The 21,219-nt window shown below is 41.2% G+C and overlaps 2 protein-coding genes across 13 annotated transcripts in view; one reads left to right on the forward strand and one right to left on the reverse strand.

The window, feature by feature from the left end:
- Positions 1-2,794, forward strand: part of MAP7 (microtubule associated protein 7) — a 127,317-nt gene extending 124,523 nt beyond the window's left edge. For all 8 annotated transcript variants that reach the window (XM_055713601.1, XM_055713602.1, XM_055713603.1 and 5 more), the window contains 2 exons: positions 1,087-1,313; positions 1,986-2,794. In XM_055713601.1, the coding sequence (XP_055569576.1) occupies positions 1,087-1,313; positions 1,986-1,996 (238 nt within the window). In that variant the 3' untranslated portion in view covers positions 1,997-2,794. The remainder of the gene's footprint in view (positions 1-1,086; positions 1,314-1,985) is intronic.
- Positions 2,795-3,916: 1,122 nt separating this feature from the next.
- Positions 3,917-21,219, reverse strand: part of LOC102050487 (uncharacterized) — a 34,084-nt gene continuing 16,781 nt past the window's right edge. For 4 of the 5 annotated variants that reach the window (XM_055713629.1, XM_027809913.2, XM_055713628.1 and 1 more), the window contains 9 exons: positions 20,480-20,562; positions 19,115-19,240; positions 18,243-18,288; positions 16,964-17,097; positions 12,763-12,891; positions 10,559-10,673; positions 9,497-9,631; positions 8,146-8,271; positions 3,917-7,306 (listed from right to left, as the gene is read on the reverse strand). In XM_055713629.1, the coding sequence (XP_055569604.1) occupies positions 7,185-7,306; positions 8,146-8,271; positions 9,497-9,631; positions 10,559-10,673; positions 12,763-12,891; positions 16,964-17,097; positions 18,243-18,288; positions 19,115-19,240; positions 20,480-20,562 (1,016 nt within the window). In that variant the 3' untranslated portion in view covers positions 3,917-7,184. The remainder of the gene's footprint in view (positions 7,307-8,145; positions 8,272-9,496; positions 9,632-10,558; positions 10,674-12,762; positions 12,892-16,963; positions 17,098-18,242; positions 18,289-19,114; positions 19,241-20,479; positions 20,563-21,219) is intronic. The other variant, XM_055713630.1, reaches the window with a different exon arrangement.

Below are 21,219 nucleotides of genomic sequence, written 5' to 3' on the forward strand. Positions count from 1 at the left end.
ACAGTCATGGCCCGAATGGGGAATAGGTACCCAAAGTTGTCAGGACCCAACTGTTGACTTAAGAAGCACCTGTGAAAGATCAGGTGATTTTTGAGTGTCAGTTGAGTACTTGCCCTTTCTCAAAAAGGCTATGGTCCCACTACTGCCATCCTGTTCACTGAAGTAGCACCTTAGCTTCTCGCCTCTGGCAGGATGGCTCATGCCACCTGGAAAGCCAGCGGGATTTGACAATACAGCACCTAATGAAAGGGTGGGCAGCGGAAGGGCAAGACTGAGACATGATCACGGATCTTCTCAGGGGAGTATGTGTAAGTGGAGAGTGTGTCTCTGCTTGTACTGCTCCTGCCTGGGGCAGATGTAGAAGAGCTTTCTCATAAGGCATCTCTGTCAAGTGGGAGATGGAAAAAGAAACTGCAGGCTGGCATGAAGGATGCTGGAAGGTGTTTCTTCTGGCTTGGGTGTGATCAGTGGGAGGAGTGCAGAGTTGGGTAGTGCCTTGGAAATAAGCCCTAAGAACTTGTAGGGGAGGAGGGACTGAAAGGAGAGCTGCACTGGTAGGGGAGTTATTTTTCTCTGGATAAGTGGCAGGTAGAAGAGGCTGCTCCAAAGCTGGAGGCAGGAGGTGATCCAAGAAATAACACAAGTGCCAGTGATCTTATCTAAGGGCAGTTACATTGATTCACAATAAGAGGAAGGGTATAGCAAAGGTTGTGAGAGCTGGAAAAGGTGTTAGAGGCTGTAAATTGCAGCAGGTGGGTGGCTCAGGATAGCAGTGGTGGTGCTGCAGCAGTTTTCTTATTGCTTCCCATTGCAGCCACTTCTCAGCGCTGCAGTGTCCGTAAGGCGTTCTGGGTGTCGTGTAGCCAAATGTAACAACTACCCTGTGTCTTTGAGGGAAGGCGTGTCTAGTACATAGCCGCAAAACCAGATTTTCTACTGTGGTAGAAGCAAAAGTTTGTTTCTACTGGCTAAAAGAATGTTTGGCATTAATGCAGAATTCTCTTCCATTTGTAATGTTGCTTTGAGGAAAGCTAAGTTTCTGGTTTAGATGAAGTGTGTGAGGAAAAACCTATGCTTCTCTTTCAGCAATCTCAATCCAGAGAAAAATGCAAATGGAAATGGAATGTCTATGCAGAATGATAACTTTGAAGAGATCATAAACCTGCCTATTGGTTCTAAACCATCCCGGCTGGATGCCGTGAGCAATGATGGAAGCAATAGTCCTGAAATTCCTTTGAATCCAATGCTAGCCTTTGAAGATAAGGGGACTCTTTTGCCTCAGGTAGATAGTGTTCAAACACATCAAACAGCAGGTAGGTTTGCCTTGGTTCATTAACACTTGTAATGCGTTGTAATTGACAGAGGACTTAGAGCTCTTGACATAAGTTGATTAATTTAAGCATTTTTAAACACCGTATTATTTGGGGAAAGGAGCATATCTCCTCTTTGTAAAGCTATTCGCGCCAAGTACATACAGATGCAGTGCAAATTATGGTGAGGCCTTAACTCTTCTTTGAGGGAGGCTTTCTAAGTACACTTTACTTTCTACCATTCAAAGTTGCTCGAAAATGTTTGCTTTCAAAACAGAATTTATAAGTGACAGCTGCTGTTCCTAGCTTATGATCAGCACTCATCTTCCAGTCCTGTAAGCGTAATATCTGATAAGCACATGCAGAAGGGAGCTGGTATCTACCTTCTGGGTAAAATTCTGGATGTACTTCCCTCATCAAATTCTTGCTGACATTAATATTGAGGGATGGTTTGCAGCACACTGGATTTTTCTGAATTACGTCACAACTTTTAAAGGATGTTAGGTAAACAAATACTAATTTAGCAGATTAAATTGGACTACCGTTTTATTTTTCTGTGGCTAGAATATGTAAGGAAAATCATCTTACAATAAAACAATCACATAAATGCATAGTGTTTTAAGTAAGTACTGTCATGCTTTGCTGACCTGTCATTTTTGATACCTTCTGTTGTAGAAGTGATCTGATTGTTTCTTCTGAAGAACCAAAGGTGATATGAGTATCTCTGCAGCCAGTGGAGTTTCCTCCATGCTATGAAGGAGTGGTTGTTTTTTTTTCTCTCCAGTTTTTTAAAAGATTTCTTGAATATCTTTTTTTGGAAGGACTTTAGTAAAACCAGCAGAAAAAATGATGGGAATAGACTCGGATCACCTCTTTAATAGCTTTCATCACTAGAAAAATCATGCTTCACGTGCGTTACTTAATATGGCTTTTTCCAACAAGCTTTTTCTTTAGTAAATGGATATTTCTGCATTCCTTAAGACACAAAACACTGGAATCTGAAAGCAATGGGCTGATTTGGGTGGTGGGACTGATCCTTTTTTTAAAAAGGTGGGTGTTGGTTTAAAAGGCATAATTGTAAAATTGGCAAAGAATCCTTTACACTTTGTGGTTCTAATACTTGAAAAATAAATACCTCATTGCTCTACAAGTAGAGTTAATGGGGTGTTTCATTTAAACCTGTTGGTTTAAATATTATTGCAGAGAACTCTAATTATGGGGGCAAAGTATAGGCTTCTGTATCAGGTTCTTGTAAATGTAATTCCTACAGGGACATTCTGTAAATTGAGACGTCACTATGATCTTCTCACATTTTCTCTAAAACACAAGACAAGGCAGGTTTTAAAATGTGAAAATTTGAAAGCATTATTTTTTCATGGACAAGAGGAAAACCTATTGTTCTCCTAGATGATGTATTTATGAATTTTGTTCAGTACAGAAATAAATTGTTTAATTGAATAAATTAGAAAAATGTGGTAAAATGATACTGCAAACTTGATTTCTTTAGTTACATCCATGTTCACAATACTGTAAAAGGCGTATACACGTGTGCGCACACACAAGGAAATACCTTGTTCTGAGTCCTATAAATTGCTGCTTTTCCCAATGATGGAAGACTTTGCCTTATCAGACTACTGAAGACTCTGTGAAACCTGAAATACTTGGGTCTTGGATGATGAAGCAGGTTGGTTGGGGGATTTTTTTTTATTTTGCTCGTTTCAGAGCAAATGGAAAATGGCCATTGTTTGTGGTTGTGATGTAGTGTGTGATTTTTATAAAGCAGTGCAGTTTGAGTGGTAAAAGGGGCAATGCAGGTTGCTTTCTCTTTAGTTTGATGCTGATTTCCACTGTCATTGTTTCATCCCTCACTTCAGGTTGCTGTTGGGCAGAACTGTAAAATCTTGCACCTCTTTGTCCTTTGATTAACAATGCTGTTGCAAGTAGAGCTTGCTCGAGGTACTTGGGTTTGAAGCACCAACCAGGGCTTGATGCGTTGCTCACTGAAGTCAGTGAGAAGATCCTTGGCTAGGGGAAACAGAGGTTTATGCTGCTGGAGAATGTACCATTAAGATTCCTGTACTTGCCTTGAGTGAGCACTGAGCTAGGCCTCTAGGAAGGTGTGCAGAAAATCTCTGCTAGCGGAAGAAATTCTCTGAGGCAAAAGCTGAAGAATTTTTGAAGAAATTACTTTCTGCTGCTGTCAAGTGTTCATCTTACACAGGCAATGGGATAAAAGCAATGGAAATGCAATGGAAGAGACTTACGTGCCAGAATATATATCTGGAAGGGGAAAAAACAGCCATTCAGTCAGAATGCTTTCAATAGTAGCTTGTGACACAGTAAATAAGTTGGTTCCTTTCTTGCTTTCTTCAGTTTTCCATGTACATAGCCACAATATTTTCAAGTGTCCAAAATATGTAGTTTTTCTTTAAACCTATATATAGCATGTAAGTACCAAATAAAACTTGTTTGAAATATTTATTTCTATTTATATTTTCATTTTCTTGCATAGTTGAAGCAGGAGTCAATCTGCGATGGGAAACTCTTCTTGCTACTCCTGGTCTGCTTAAAACTTTTCTTCAGGTTTCTTCTAATCTCTTTACTAGAAAATCAGTACAGGGTCACTTCAGACAGAAAGAGAGCAAAGAGTGAGCCAGTAAGATTTAGCTTCAGTTTTATGTGTGAAGATTCATTTAGGCTGAGGTTTAAATTATGCTGATTTTGATCTATTTAGGCTCAGGTATAAAGTATGCTCATCTGGTTTGAACACTTGCTTCAGTGTTTGCAGTACAGGTGAAGAGCCTGCTTAGTTTCTCACGTGTGTTTTGTTTTTTTTAAACAAGACCAGTAAAAACAATTTATAGTTATATTCATTCCAGATTTGCTTCAAGTGAGAGAGAGAAAAGTTCCTCCTTTTCAAGGGCCCGATCCACAGACTAAAAGGGAGTTGGGAATAAAGCTAGGTGCTTGAATCAGAAAAAAAACCCAACCAACCACCTAAAAAAAAATATAAGTATTGAAATTTGAAGTCATTGGTTAAGTCCCTTTCTTTAAATGCAGGGGAAAATAGTTTCTTTTCTGTTGAATGTTGTTCTTGACCATAAAATATGGTATCAAATGAAGGCCCTCTGCTTTGCCTGCCATTGAAACTGTTCTTGTACTATCAGAGGCAACACTTCACTACTCAGTGAGGTAGAACTAGCAGCTGTAGAAGTTGCAGCCAGCTATTGCGAAGGTACAGAGTAGCAGCCTTTCACAGCAGCTAGGCTGTGTGTTTTGGAAAGACGCCGCTCCTTGCTTGTGTCTTAACAGCGCAACATAAAAGCTTACAGGGATAACATTCAGTGAGTTAATTTCGGTACATCACAACTACTGGGTTGTTCACCATTAGTTTTGCTTGTTTCACATGTCTTTTCTCTCTTCATTCCCGATGATTCATTATTTTCTTTCTCGTTAGACCTTGAAATAATGTTTGCAATTAAGTACCTAAGAATACAGATACAGGACAGATTATAATGTCACTGCTTAACATTGCACTGATTTTCTTTTTGGAAAATGATTTGGTTACCCAAGGAGGTGGCCTGAAGTTTGAGATTTTCTGATTTTGTTCCTAGCTATGTCATTCAGCTTTCTGTAGTCCTCTGTTTTAATAAGCCCAACTGCCCACAGCTGAGCACATGGGTGTTTCACATGAGGTTTCAAAAAAAAAAATTCCTGTTACACATGAATACTGAAAATGGCCTACTGCTGTATCTGAAGTTTCTGTCTCCCTGTTCTTTTTACTGCACCGCAGAGAGGCTTTTAAGTATGTTTTTGGTTGGGTTTGTTGGTTTTGTGTTTTTTTTTTTTTTAAAAAAAAACAGTACTACTGGAGAGAACTTGCAGTTATTGAAAAGAATCATTAACAGAAATGCCTCCCCCAAGCACCAAAGCTAAGCTTAGAGATTTGGGCCACAGTAGTAAAATGCAATGTTGAGATCTTCATTGACAGAATTATTTTTTTATTATTATTATTAATCTTTTATTCCATGTTTATATCCAGTAGCAGCTCTAAAGCTCTACAAGCACGTAAGAGTTATACCATGGTCAGAAATAGCTCAAAAGACAATGTGCTGGTTTTGGCTGGGGTAGAGTTAATTTTCTTCACAGTAGCTGGTATGGGGCTGTGTTCTGGATTTGTGCTGGAAACCGTGTTAATAACAGAGGGATGTTTTAGTTATTGCTGAGCAGTGCTTACTCAGCCAGGGCCTTTCCTGCTCCTCACCCCACCCCACGAGCGAGGAGGCTGGGGGTGCACAAGAAGTGGGGAGGGGGCACAGCCGGGGCAGCTGGCCCCAGCTGACCAAGGGGGTATCCCATACCGTATGGCGTCATGCTCAGCATATGAAGCTGGAGGAATAAGGAGGAAGGGAGGATGTTTAGAGTCACGGTGTTTGTCTTCCCAAGTAACCACTACGTGTGATGAGCCCTGCTTTCCTGGAGGTGGCTGAACACCTGCCTGCCCATGGGAAGTAGCAAGGGAATTCTTTGTTTTGCTTTGCATGTGTGCACGGGTTCTGCTTTACCTGTCCATTAAACCATGACAGACAGGAAACTCTTCTGAAATGTTTTCATAAGAAACGGTGCTATCTGGGAGCAGATGTTTGCCTTAAGAGTAGTTCCAAAATTTCAGTACTCCAGCCAGTTGAACATGAAGCTCCAGGAGGATTCTTCTATTTAAAAACAAGTGTATTGATCAAAGATGAAATTTGATTAGTAACAGATGATGATTATTAGACATTACTGTTCTCTTGCAATTAACACCTACATTAAAAAATGTAGTGCCCCATAATTTCAAGGCTGTGTGCTACACTTCTTTTCCCCTCAAAAATACTGTTATGATTGGCTAAAAGATCTGTGAGACCCTCTTTCCTCCTGGAAGAGGGGGAAGGGGAGGTTGTTCAGTATCCTGTATATATATAAGAAAATTAGTTGAATTTAAACATATTACTACTTTTTTTCTGTCCTTTAACTCCTTTCAAAACGAAGTATCAATATCAAAATATAGTATCAATTCCTAATTTTGCCAAATATGTTCATTTTTACCCTGTTGCAAGTACCTTTGGAAATAATGTGCCATTTGCAGAATGCAGATTTCTGTATTCAAACACATCTCACCCAAATCATTCATGGTAGCTGCTGTATTCTGAACACGTATGCAACATTTACCTGCCTCAGCATGCCTTTGCTCTTCTGCTGGAGAGTAGTGCCTGCACTGCAGGCAAGGATCAGCCTTAACACTTGCCCTATTCTTGTTTCTTACAAATTTCTTTTAATTTCCGAGTTGTCCCTCAGCAGTTATTTCCTGTAGTAACCTGTTATATTTGTTTGCCGCTTTTATATTATGTGTTAATTCTATGATTTTCTAAAGTCAAGTCCCTGGAGTGTGTTCTGGAATAAGGGACATGAAACAGAAACAAAATCAAGATGAATGCAGAGTAACGTGTGTACTTGAGAGGTGCCTCTTGAGTAGAATCGGCCTGTTAACATGATAAAACCTCACAAACACTGGGTTTTTTGGGGGAGGAGCAGAGGTGTGAGCAAACAAAAACAAACCATGGAAGATTAACCAAGTGTAACAGGTGTTCTCCAAACCATTGGAAGGAATGTAGCCTTAGTCCTCGAGCACACTTCAGCAGCCAGCCAAGGCTGCTGCCTTGTTCAAGGGATTGTCTTTTGACCTGCTCTGATTCTTGTTATCAGAACATCTGTTTTGTATGATGAAACTGCAAGTAACAGGAAAACTTAAACTATAGGAAGCAATGAAAAAAGTTGTCTTCTCTGAAAGTTCAGGCTCTTGGACCTCGTAAGTTGTCATAAGCCATCCAGCTTATATTAACTGTCTTCGTGGCAAATAGCTGCCCTAAGGAGCTCTTGAGTTTCTTCTGTTTGTTGACGGACTTGCTCAAGGAGTTTGGCTATTTGGCTTTTTCTGAATGCTAATGAAAATTCTGGATCTGAAGAGGAAAAACAAGTGTTAGGCAATCTGCTGTTTCCCCCTGTATTTTAATGCAGGTGCTTAGAAAGCTTGTATTTCAGGTTAGATGCAGTTGATGGTTCTTATTACAGTGTAAAGTATAGAGCAATATTCTTCTACCACACAAAGCACATACAAATCCAGTTTTCATCCCTATGACCCTTCAAGACTGTTTGCTGCTAAATTCTCCTGGTCCAGACATTTAAACCTCAGTTTGCCAAATTCAGCCTATCAATATAGCAGGCTCTGGCTCTACGTATGTGAAGATACATGCTATATACATTTATTACCATATTACAGCTCCCATCTGTACTCAACTTCTACCCAAAACCAAAAAACACTAATGAAAAAGGGAAAAAGAAAAACTAAGGAACAGTATGTTAAGTAGGAAAGAGATGTGAGATTTCTCAGCTTTAATACCAGCTAATCATGCAATTTGCTTGTTTGCTTGCTTTATCAAAATAAACTAAATTTATATTTTAAAAGCTTTTAGGTTGCATCTAGTGCCAGACATTCTTATATTAGATAACAACATCTGTACGTGATGTCCTGTTTCCTGGCTGACCAGAAAGCCTTTGGTTTTAAAGCAAACAAACAAAAATATGCTGCCTTGACCATTATACTCTTCGTTACTTAAAAACAGGTAAGGTAACAGCTACCCTTGAGATTATTCTGTTTGCTTAAGTGAACTGAGCCAGTCCCCAGAGGAAGCTGCCCAGCACCGTGATTTTTGCTATAATGCAGTGCCTGTTTCCCACTGACAGGAGTAGGCAGCGTCTGGCAGCGCGCTGGGGGCTCATCCCAGCATGAAGGACCTACCTTCCCGCAGTCTGCAGAACGTAGAGATGCCCAGCTGCTGAAAGCGGATCTCTTGGTGGGTAAGAAATTTCTTGAGGTAGGCCTGAAGATCTCCGATGTGACACTTCAACAAAAGCATTGTTTTTTCTGCATAATCAGGAGAATGACTGGAGATTAATAAAACATTATGAAAACTGATTTTTGTAATAACATTTCAGGTCATTATGACTTGCCTACCTTCAGCTACAACCAATGTTACTGCAAAGAACAGCAAAGAAGTTCCATGTACTATAGCCTCTAATGGTATTGCTGATACTTCAGGTAAATAAAACGCTGAGTGGGCTGCTGTGCCAGGAAGCTGGTCCTCGTGCGAGGTGCGTGCTGATTGACAGACTGATCAGCCTGATGTGCTAACCTATCCATCACGCGATTGTGCTGTTGGACTCTGTTCGCTACTTGACAGTCTGCCCTGTTGCAAATCCTCCATGGTAGAACTCAAATAGGTTTGTGTTTTTCCCTTATTGGAGACTCATCACAAACTTCAGTTTCTCTCGCATCTAAAATCTAACCATGCTTTTCTAGAAACCATGGTAAGAATCATCTGAACACCTTTTTCTTGCAAGTCTTAAAGAGTCTCATCTGCATAGGATGAGTATATTAAGCTATGTAATGTTTGTTTCTGCAGGTAAAAATAATGTTCTTTTCATTCTCTCTCACTGAAACTTAAAAAAACAGGCTGCATTTTTAAAAGCCACCTCACTGCTCCCGCTAATCTAGTCTACAATGGTAACAGCAGTGTCTGGTTCAGTAAGGTGCTTTCCTCTTGCTGGTCAGGGAACAGAGCTGAACTAAAATTCTGGAACACAACCACCCCATTGGAGTTGCCTCTACCAACCTCTGCTCCCATCTGTGGGGAATGCTATCACTTCGGATACACTGAGAAGGAGGGTCAAACAGATGAAACGATGACTCTTGTCTGAAACATGTTCTCATCTTTCCCTTGGTAAGGAGTATTTTACACTTGCCCACCTTCCTACTTACGTTGTTTTTAAGGACTTCAGAACTGGCTACAGACTAGACCTGCAGAATGGTAGTGCTTGAGGAAGGCAACAAACACCTGAATCAGATCTTTATTTATGGTCCATTTTCATCCCTGGGCTTTCTCATGCACTCAAGCACTCTGTTATGAGTATTTGAAGGGTGACTGCGGGTGCTTTTATGCTAACAAATTTGTAGACACCAGACAGAGGATGCTATAGGAATGTAAAGGTTGCTTGGTGCCTGACAGTTAACTCGTTTGGGAAAAGGCTCATTTCACTCCAGCCAGCCATAAATCTCTTTGAAAGCACAGTTAATGCTGTGTGACAGTTACCGTGACCTATCATGTGCTGGATGATGGAGGCAGCATGGAAGGATGGCTCGGTATGTTCCAGATGGCCAGCCAGTCTCACTAAGCACTTTGTCAAGGGTTCATCCATCCATTGGACCATGCGTAACATGGCTCCTTCTGGAAGACAGAGAGGTAAGAGAGTAGCCTGTAAACTGAAAGTCTAGTGTTGAAGAAATGAAGGTGAGAGGTCTGCCAGAAACCATACTGCCTAAATAGGAAACCCTTCATGCAGCTGGAGAAGCAAAATAAGTGCTGAACTTGTGCAGTAAGTATGTTTAGGTTGTAAAAAAGGGTCGTGTCCTGAGGTTATGCTCTCAGTAAGCTAGGGCCACAGATGTAATTCATGGAAAGGCTGATGGATTTTTATTCTGTTGGCTTTGTGTTCTCAAAGAATGGATGAATCACTTCGTGAATGAGATCTGCTCTTGCTTAGTGGGCTCAGTCTGCCCAGCAGCTGCTGGGCACCTCCTGCAAAATTAAATGTGACATGTCACCAGTTGCATGGCAGTTAAAACAGATAAAAATGATGAAAAATTCAACAAAGAGTATCCAATGCTGGAGCAGGCTGGGAAAATTTACACTGATCCCCTCTGCCATGAGAAGAGCCGTACCTTCCACAGGTGCTAATCTGGGATCTCTTGTAAAATCTATGTGCAAAAAAAAATTAAAAGAGAAAGCCATGTTGTATTTTAGTCTTTCTCTTCTTATATTAGTTCCTGCTATTGTGAAATTAATTCAGCTGGAGAAACTGGGTGGCATTACAAGTAAAGTAGACAGGCCGCACACAGCAGTGAACTTCAGCACAAAGAATTTTGAATAAAAAATTTTAAGCAGTTCAACAGAAACAAGCACTAACAATGGAGCCCATGTGTCCTGCCAGTGAGTCAGATCTTGCACCTCTTGAAGCTTACGGCAAAACTCTCCATGAATTTAAAGGGAAAGACCTGGGCTGTACATACCCGCTGTGCTTCATCATCATTAGGATTAATAAAGGATACATACACTTCTCAGATTAAGTTATTTATAGTGGGGTTGCTTCCCTACCTTGCTTTGCTAGCTCAGCAAGGCAAGATGTCACATAACAAAGCGAGTCTTCTTGAATGCTGGTAGAAAGCATGGTCTGGAGAAGACCTTCAACACATGGGCTTTCAGTGATTCTCTGCAACAAGAAAGAGACTCACGTTTAGCACTTCCATTATGTTTTAGTGGTGTCTGAGGACTTCAGAAGCACTGACCAACTAAGCAATACTGAGGGCTAAAACATCGATAATGGAGACATCTCCTCCCAGAGCTACAACCACCAGGTGCAAACACTTTGGATTGTTCAGAGATCACCTGATTTTAGGCATTCTCAGGGCTTGCTCTGTGGGATGTTCTCACGATCACAGATCACTCTGAGCTCAGAGACTTCCCTGACCTACTGCTGCTGTAGCAGGCTGTATGTTAGTATTAAGATGTCATTTGCTCAAGTCTTGCTGCAGAGGTGAATAAGCTGAGTGCTACAGGGCAAAGCATTGGGAAACGTGGACATTTTTCTATTTCTTTTATTGCCTCCAGGGCTTTGAAAACTTTCTGGTGTTGAAATGCTCTCATCTGCAGAAATATGAGCTGATCTCTCGCTAGCAAAGGTGAGTTCTGTTTCTGGAGAGAAATGTTATGAATTAAACATTTCTGTGTATCCATTATTTTTTAGGTTGAATCTGCTATGCTAAAAGTAGTGTTGGACAGCACGTCTCTGTACTGGGATATATATTTTAAAGAGTAAGTTAAAAACAGAAAGGAGATTTAGCCTGTAGCTGACCTGGATAAAAAACACATGAGACCAAGAAATGAGTCCTGAATGAGTTACCTGGAGGTGACTGCTTATAGTGAAGTTGAATCACAAAGTTATCGGCTCTCTGGGAGGTCCTAATAATGAAAGCTGCTCACGCTTCCATAAGGGAGCTCAGGTGTCTATCAACAAAAGGCACTGTCATTTTTTGTGTGCTCATTTTATGCTGTAGTTTTTTAACTTGCTGCTTAGAGGTTGAAGCTGGATTAAAGACTGCTGCCTTTCAAGCTCCCATACTCTGTTCATGTCCTGTTGGTATAAAAACTTTTTTCCCTCTTGTGCCAAGGACTCATGTATTTTAGGGATGGTTCCTTAGAAATGACCCTGGAAACCTGGCACCCCTACTCATGTCTGTGGATTCACTTATGCAGTGAGAGCTAGGTACTCTATACATTATAAAGTTTTATGAAGGTGAACCAGCTTCCTGTTGATAACAGAACAGTCACAGGTTTTAAGTGACAAATATGGCAATTTTTTTAAAGCAAACTTGGAAAGGATGGTCCATTTCTACTTTTACTCTGGGCTGTCAAGTTAGAGGGAATCTATTTCCCTGCAAAAATGAATTTCACAATTATCAGAAATTCATGTAATTCTTATCTTAGTATAAGTGACAAAAAATATTGGAAATAGTCTTCCTTTTGGCTAGTTTAAATCTCTGGAACTAATGGTAATTGGATCATGAACAAAGAGGAAAAAAGGAACTGAGTCTCCAAAAGTGTGTACTAGAAAGTGGGGCAAAGCAGAGACAAGGATTTGGGTTGGGTTTTCCCCCCAGTATTGATTGTTACTAGTGGTACTGTTTGATCAAGGTACTCTTAAAAGGCAGGGAGAAAGGAAATGTATCCGTTGATATGGATTGCGTTAGAAGCAAAGTCAACAATAGAGGTCTTCATAGCATCTCAGCACAATTAGTATCTTGCCAACCAGCAAAAATGAACATTCAATATCTGGGGTTATATTAAAAAAAACTGGCAGTGAAATTAGATCAGTGTTGAACACCATAAGTGGATAACTAAGGGCAGCCAAAGAGTAGGAGTTAGGAAATAAGGATTCAGTTTATAACAAACCTCGGCATTTCCTGGATGGTTTCTTTAATTAGTATGGAATGTCTTTGCTAGAAGTATGTTTTATACCTGTGATGCAGTTATTCAAATTAGGTAACCACATTATTCATAGGAAAAATTAGACATTTCTTATTTTCATTAGCATTTTTGTATTATTTTAGGAAAATATGAGTAAAACCCCCTTTCATTATGGCACATCAGGTCCTTTTATTCATACAGACAATTTTGTGTAGAGTATCCTTGGGGTATGTTTCATTTAAAATTATTTTTTTTCTGTGGGTAATGCAGATTTGATGTAAATATAAGTGCAAACTCCCAGGGTATAGTTCCATTAAAAAGTACTGGGTACCTACCTGTCTGTTTTTGGAAAGGCTCAGGTTTTTGATGATACAAGCAGCATGGCCAACAATCACAGGGTCTGTTTTGTGTGCTGACAGCAGCATCCCCAGGCTCTGCAGTAGCTCCGCACATGCCAGAATGTCCTGAGAAGAGCAACTGGTATCTCAGTTACATCCAGTACAGACAACACAATGCAACAACTGTGGATGGATAGACAGATCTTAGCTCTGAAAGAAAAGCATTACTTGGCTCATTTAAACCAATGGTGTAGCAGCTGGGTCCAGTGCTTTTTCTCTCAAAACATGGTCTACTGACTGGCACTGATCTACAGAGCACTTGCTATGTAAAGCTGGAGTCTTTCGGTTCCAGTACTTTACTTTCGTTTGTATCAAACGCTTCCCAGAGGTTGTCGGTAGTCAGGGGAAGGATGTGTGATCCTGACTGGAAGGAGAAGTGGTCAGGGTAGGTGTGAAAGGCAAAAGTACACAGTGAAGTAGCAGCAGTGGTGTGTCCTTGAGTACCTCGGCAATTTACCTCACCTACAATAATGGACCGTATATTTAGATCAGTTTGTAATCAGGCATCACTTTAGTAACACGTTCTGAACAGCATCTTCCGAGTTTATAAATACATTTATCTGCTGTCTGATGGATATTCTAGAGGGACTTTACTGAGTCCCTCTCTCTGGGAATGTGGTCTTCCTCCAATCACCACTAATATTAATTGAATCAGATCTTCTGAGTTTGGATTACTGCCCAGGTAGTTTCCTCAATAACAGTGTGGATTAAGGAGGCACGGCTGTTCTATAAAAGAAACCTGATCTCAACAGGCTCTGGGTGGGGTCTGCAGTTAAAAGCAAAAGATTTCCCTTTGGGAGCATTTTTTCTTTTAGCCTCTTTCCCTTAGGAATTTTGAGTTCTTTATACCATTCTTACATTTGTTAGCAATTAACTATATTATTTTTGCTACTTAGAAATTAGAATTTGAGACATTATTCAATTAGAGAGAGTGTTCAAGACAAAACAAATCATTGCTACTATATACAGTTGAGAAAATCACATAATTCTGAAACCTGTGAAATGTCAGGATCACTGAAGCAGTGCTGAAAGGCAGATGTCTTTAAGAATTAGTTTAGCTTGCATCTTGCTTTCACTTAGGTTGAATTGCAAAAGTGCATCTTATTTTCTTTTGATATCAGCTGACATCTTCACGTACATTCATTTTAAGCACTGTCACAACCAGCAATCCTAAAATAAAACATGAAAATAGATGGAAAGGGCAGTGCTGTGCCTAAACTCAGGGCATTTAAAGAAACCTATATGCAGATATAGCTGTACATTTTCTCTGGTTTTATTTTTGCTTCCCTTCAAAGGAAGAAATAATATAATTTTAGATAATCCAGTTAAATTACCATCGGTGACTGTTCTATGCTTCTGGACTAACTGTCCTCTTTTCTGTATAATCCCATCAACTAACAGTACCCTTATTTGATTTGCTACAGCCTGAGAGGAGGAAATTTTCTACGGACTATAAATGAACTTTCTAATATATAATGACTTCCCTGCCGAGCTCTTCCACTTATTTAGGACCTACATTAGCAAGTGATATTACTCTAAATTTTGCTGAACCTCTTTTTTTGGCTGGCGTATGGTTGGGATCCAGATTTTGTTTTCTGGCTCAATCCCGCGCAGCATGAAGGAAATATGAGAAAACTGAGTAAAAATGGATCTGGTGGCTCAGATGGATATTGATCTCACCTCGCCCAAGACTAAAGAAAAAAAAAAAAAAACAAACCAAACCAAAACAACAAAAAAAGCACACCAAGGAAAAGCATTCCAGCAGCCACTGCACTTACAATTGCAATGCTGCACTTGTACCCCTTATCCAGGGTTTTCTTGCCAAGATTAATATTATCCCCTGTTTACCAGGTAGCGAGATGGGAATGCGAAGTTATTTTGTACCTGGAGTGGAAAATCGGTGGCATCATCTGGAATAGACGGATGCCTGCCATCCTGACTTCCAGGTCTTTGCTCAAAGGAGTATGATTTAAATGGCTGTTTTCTTACAACACTTGACTCTTTCTTTAGTGTTTCAGGGTTGTGCTGTCCTTGGGAGAACTGAATAAAGTTCCCCCTGCAAGAGGGAAGTTTTCAAGTGCTTGCCGGGAATTGCGTTCAACAGCCCAGCCAGGGGATCACAAAGAAGAGGCTTAAGCAGGGAGAGGAGCTCCTGTGAAGCATTCCTGGGGGTTTGCTTCATGGTAACGAAAGGGCAGATGAATTCTGCCCTATTGTATCCTCGGTAGTATTTGTAATAATTCAAGCCTCACTTGACTTGGTTGTAAAGATTAGCTTTGTTTGGTGGTTTGTTTTCCAACAGCTGTTCCCATGGAGAAGTCCCTCTTTTCACTCACAGAGTATTCAGCCCGAGTTGGAGAAAGAAACCTTGAAAGGATTTGAAAAACAGGCCAGAAACGGCCTGGAGGTGGGGAGGCAGGATATGAGTGAGGAGAGGTCAGCCTCTTCTCAGAGTGCCCAGGGCTCACTTGCACAAAGCAGCAACATTCAGTAGTCAGGGACAGCCGTGTTTGCTCACTAAAACAAATTTGGAGACTCGGATACTTCTCAATGGAGAATAAACCCCCAAGGGCAATGCTTTGCTTTCCAGCCTCCTGCTGCTGACCCTGTTCCCCCGTGCAGCATGGGCTGTTTCACTGCTGGTGTAACAAGACTGAGCTCCCAACACCTTTGTTCCCACTGACACGGTGCCATGTGCCCCTTGTAGCTGGGGGGCTGAAGCGCTGGTAAGGACACATTTCAGGATCGGGGAGGAAGGGAGCTGTGGATACTCCTTGCAGGGAGAACAAAAAGGGCAAATGGTGTTCGGAGGCAAGAAAAGCAAATGTGGGTGGGGACAATGTTCCAGCATAATGCCTCACACTGAGTAACATTTTTACCCTGCAAATAGCCTCCAACTAACTTAATGTATTTCAATTGTAAGCTTGTTGAGAGCAAATTGTGTTTTGATTGCATGAGGCAGTTTGACAGGCAATGAGGGTGTTTGGTGCGAATGTAGCCAGCACAAAACCTACAAACCCACAGTGCCTTTGGAAAACTACGTACGTGCAACTGAGATGTAAGGACATCAGGCTTCCAATATCCGGAGGAAATTTCAAATCAAGCTGAGCGTATTTCAGCCACGAGGAGCCCCTAAGCCCAGCTGTGGTTACTCAGACTGTCACTACTGCTTAAAGCAACATGGCAGGAAAGGTTCTTTTTTTTTTTTTTTGCTTTATCTACCTATCAAAAACCATTTCATATCCATGTTCCTCAGGATGTTTTTAATTACTGTAATGGAAAAGCACATTTAAAAATCATAATAATTTGTCAGTTTACTACCTACTGGTTTTGCGGTTTTACGCGGAGAGGATGAAAGTACAGTGTTAGTACTGTAGTACTAAAGTACTGAAGGAATGCCTGTTTTGTTTATTTGCTGTAGTTTATTTCTAGTCAGACTTCTTCATGTATTTGCATAGTGTTGCATGGTTAATGGTGGTGTTTACCCTGAACATGAGCAAAAGAACCGTTCTGTAACTGAGATGCGATGAGACACAGGAAAGTCCTAGTGAATTAGCTAAAGACAGACAGGACTTCAAATTGTATGCACCTCCCTTTCTGCCTCGATCCAAATTTAAAAGATGTTGAATTTATGCAAAGGTACTCTTAAGTAACTGTCCATGTAAGAAAGGGGTTTTTTTGCACTTTATTTTGCACTGATGCACTTTAAATGCACGCATTTAATTGGTTTATCTGCTTTTCAGTGTGAAGCTTTGTTACCAAGGAATAACTTCCTCAGCTGCCCCTATGGTTACGGTCCCTCACGATGCTATGCAGTGTCCATGCACCCAAGGTGTCAGACACCCATCTGCTCCTCTACCCTTCCCTTGGTCCCCTTACAGGCGATCTGATTAACTACAGGATCCTTTGGATCCCGCTCACAACAGGTAGGCTCCTCAGGTAGTTAGTGACAGCAGAGGTGCACCAGACAAAACCTCGTTACTTTGGGCAGGTGACAGAAGGGTTGGGAAGTCTCACAGAGCCTACTGGTCATTCTCAAAATGCCTTTTGTATGCAGTTTTGCCAAAATGGAGCATGACACCAGGTGGTGGCCAGAACTACGCTTTCCCCTCTGGTCTTGGGAAATGACCTCCCCTACCTGGTTGTGTGGGTGTTGAGACAGTATCCAAAGCAGAGCGATGGAGGCACGGCACACGTCCTCGCTGCCAGATGCCAGGAGAGAGCGCAGCTTGGACAGGACATCCTCAGCAACCATCTCAGCCTGGATGTCTGCTGGTTTGGGAAGACAACCAAGGTCAGGGAGCTTCACAGCACCATGAGGAGGCATTCCGGCCCCAACTTCAAACACTTGTCTGTGCCTCAGTGTAGAGGGGACCTTGCCGTCTCCTTGGGCTAGGATAATGCTGGATGTTCGGTTATAAATACAAACCCTCCTTTGTTCTGGCTCCTTTTGCCAAAGGAGGCTTGAGAGCAGAACGTAGGTTTGGGCACCCTTCAGTTTGTGTCTGGACTTCAGCAAGAAGAAAGGAGGGGAATTTTCTGGTTCCTTCATTGGCATAAGACCCAGTAAGAAGGTCTTACAGACGGGAAGACCTCCCCAAGCACCACCTATCTTGCAGAGTTATGGTTAGCCAGGGAACAGATCAGCCATACTGCCTGAATCCTTATACCCCACTTGTCCCTTCAACCTCGACAAGTGCTTTGGAGCACTAAAACAAGTGCCAATGCCTGCAGATGGAGCAGCAGTCCTGAAAGGCCAAGCAGACCAGGGCTTTTTCAAGCATGCCAAGGAGCAGTGCAGCAGCTCCTTCACTCCCAGCTCCACCGAAGTTGTGACTGCTTGAAAATTAAGCACCTCTACATTTTCTAGATGAACAACCCTGCTCTGGACCCTAGGGCTCTAGTGTTGAACATGCCAGTCCACTCCTTTCACCTCCCAAGGATGCCATAGAAACAGATCTTGGGCATTTGAGAGGATTTTTTTTTAAGAGAATGACAAATGCTTGGGAGAAGAAAATTTTATTTAATGATAGACAGATTCATGCCTTGGGAGAAGGCAGGTCCCCACTCAAGCAGAAATTCCAGGTGACTTTCTGTCCTTCTCAGGTCTAATGCTTAGGAAACATGGAAGGGTGAAAAACTTAAGTGAGTTGCAAAGGCTTTGTGCATAAGACCACCTCTGCTGTCTCTCTCCCTTTGTCCAGATATTTCCTCTCCCTACTTGGGAGCTCTGAGGCAGATTTAGTTGTGTATGCACTGCACCTCCCTCTTCCCTTAACACCCAATTAAAATGTAAAAATAGGGTATCACTTTGCTTTTAATATGAAAGGTTCCCCACCCACTGTGCTCACTCTGAAAGGCAGCGAGAGAAAGAAAAAGAAACAGTGTGATTTGGTTATCTCAAAGATAGTGCTTACCACTGGTAGCCAAATTCCTTAGGCAAACGCATGCCTGGCTTAAAACCTGCTTATGCCAAATAGGGGGAAGAAAAAAACAAAGAATGAGAGGGGGAAAAAAGAGCGTTTCAGTAATGCATGTTCTTGGTTATTGTATACAAAATAAATGTGACAGCACTACTATGCTATTACATTATCTTCAGAGAACAAGTTTTGGGATTATTTTTTTTTTCCAGAGTTTTGATGACTTTTTTTTCAACTTCCTCTAGTGTCAGTCATCCTGTTGTTGATGAGGAAAAGCCAATGGGGTTTAGATGTTGCTTTATTTTAGAATGTCAGATAAAATAGGAAAACTGAGTGAATCTGGCTCATTTGCTTTGCCTTTTTTCACCTCCCTCCTACACAGCGTTTAAGGTTCCACCCTTTAAATCCTGTACTGTGGCTTATTGAAGTTGGTGTGGTTCCCAACAAAGCAAAATTTTCAAGATATTATTCTTTGAAGCCATGTAATCAAAGTTATGGATACCAAAAAAGAAAAAAAGAAGTACCATAACAGATGCTTCAGATACATTCTGTTGCAGAAATAATGATCCAAGGTAGTTGAAAGCCTGGTCAAAGAACTTCACACATTTAGTTTCAAGAATACACACTATCCTAGTCTAAGGGAAGTGTCCAGGGCTGTGGAACAACTTGTGGAAGGATTTCCCTTCTCTTTCTCCATGCACTGACCTTGTAGAAGCTATGCATCTTCTAATATATGTCTTTTCTCATGGGAAAGATGCCACATAGGCACCTGTACAGTAGATGAGCAGAATTGTGCAAAACTGAAACTGGAAGCCCATTTATAGCTCTACTGTGATGCCTTTCACATAAAGAGAAAGCTACAGCTTTACCTTGTCCACAGAAGAGGATAGGAGAGAGATGAGTGTCCGCAGCAGGAATCTGTTGCCAGGTCTCAGCATGGCTTCATGGTGCTGAACGTTGGCTGCCACATTGCCTAGGGCAGCACAGCTGTAATACTGCAGAGAGCCAAGAAAAAAGTAGAGGGAGAGGAGGAGGTCACAGAGTAACATGTTATAAGAGAATAAAAATAAATTGCAGAAACTCTCAGATCTAGAGCTGATGAAAATAAAGTGCTTTTTCATCTAAAGGGTGTTTTATTGGGTAGATGTGATAACAGCCTAGGTGGGCTTCCTCTAGAAAAAGTGATGCAATCTGTATAGCTACACAGTCATGCTGTGGCACTGTATGTTGTACAAACCCATCAGGACCCTGGGTATTTGGGAATGTACTGTGCTGCTGCAACAACACTGCTGCTGGCACCTAACTTAGGTCATCTGCATCTGCTGCATTACATGTTTACATTTATTTACTCAAGCTGGATGTAGTCATTGTCCTAGCAGGCCACAAGATCGTGTGCAGAGGATTTAAACAGTAATGATAGGGAGGATTATATGTGTAAGAGTATATATTACCAGGGAGGTATAATTAGAAGAAATAGGTTGAACTTCAGAAAAGGAAATTTTAAGATGAATCTCACAGAAAGTTGATAATGCTGAAACAGTTTGCAGAAAACAATTTCAGAGGCTCCATCCCTTCAGACATTTAAAAGAAATCTGAATAGAGAGAACTAAAACCAATGGAGGAAACAATCCTGTACTACTCAGAGGACTGAATGAGTGAACTAGTGGATTTTAAGGTTTGCAACTCTGCTTCATAGTTTTTCATCAGCATACTTCTGAACCATGAGCAGCTCTCAAGTAGGCAGAGTCACAAAGAGGTGTCTGTGGTAGGTGTAAAATAGGAAGATTTCCCAGATATGTCCAATAATAAGAAAAAAATCTTTGCAAGTTATGCCTCTCAGAACACTTAGTAACATTGCTTAAGAGTGGAAGATCAAAGTCAGGATGCAAAAAAACCCCAACAAACCCCACAACAGAGGAAGAGGCCTGTCTGCAACTTGTTTGATGATCTGAAAGGCACAAGAAGGTAACCGCATAACAACTGTGTGCATGCATTCATCTGTGCTAGCAGATGCACTTCTGCATCACAAACTTTCTCCTGTGGAGCTAGACAAATTCAGCTATTTGAATTTACATTATCTGACTGATCTGAGTTTCACCATGATGCTCTCATGTTTCCCCACTTCTCCAGAGAAAGCTTCCCTCCTCTCCACCTTTTCATTTCTACATGCTGTGGTTTGTGCTCTCCTTACAGTCACAGTTACTATTTAAAAATCTGACCTGTTTGACCCATACCTGCACTTCCGAGTCAGGAGATTCCAGCAGCAAAGCAAGAATTGGTAGGGCTCCTTCCTTGCATAGGACCTGTTGGATTTTCTCTGCCATTAAAAAAAAAAAAAAAAAAAGTGCTGTTAGGGTGTCTTTCCCCTTCCCACCCTCTCATCTGGAGGCACCATCCAAGAGGGATATGCACAATCACTGGATTCTAGAGAGTGGTAATGTTGTCCAAATATATGCCAATCAGTGTGACTGAAGAGTATGTAATTTAGAGCTTGTGCAATATAGCAGTGTGCAGACATTTTAGCAAAATGGCTAGCAGGCTGTCTGATCAATTAAGCCTTTGCTGGTTTTATGCTAAAGACTGTTCTGAGAATCTGCATTGTTACAGAAGCTGAAAAAACTCAGGTATGATATTCACCATGATTTCTGTGTTTAAAAAACAACTTTTTAAAACTCTGAATAATAACAGAAGTGTAATAGTCAACTGTAGAAGTTCTTGCCAACCATTCCCTGCCACCACAAAGAGATAAGACACATTACTGACAACTGCATCATTTAGCGGTGTGGAATAATGATATATCATCTAAATAGGTGAGATTTAATGCTGGTTTGTTTCAGAGTTAATGTATGGTAGTGCACATAGTATTGCAGAGGACCAAATAGGGCTTTTGCTAGAGCTGTTGGCAGGTATCCCAATGAGCCTTTAATGTCTGGCCCATAATTGTTATATTTTGCATCTTCCAACACTGTTAGGG

Source organism: Falco cherrug, chromosome 6 (genome assembly GCF_023634085.1).
Source record: "Falco cherrug isolate bFalChe1 chromosome 6, bFalChe1.pri, whole genome shotgun sequence".
NCBI classification, from domain to species: Eukaryota; Metazoa; Chordata; class Aves; order Falconiformes; family Falconidae; genus Falco; species Falco cherrug.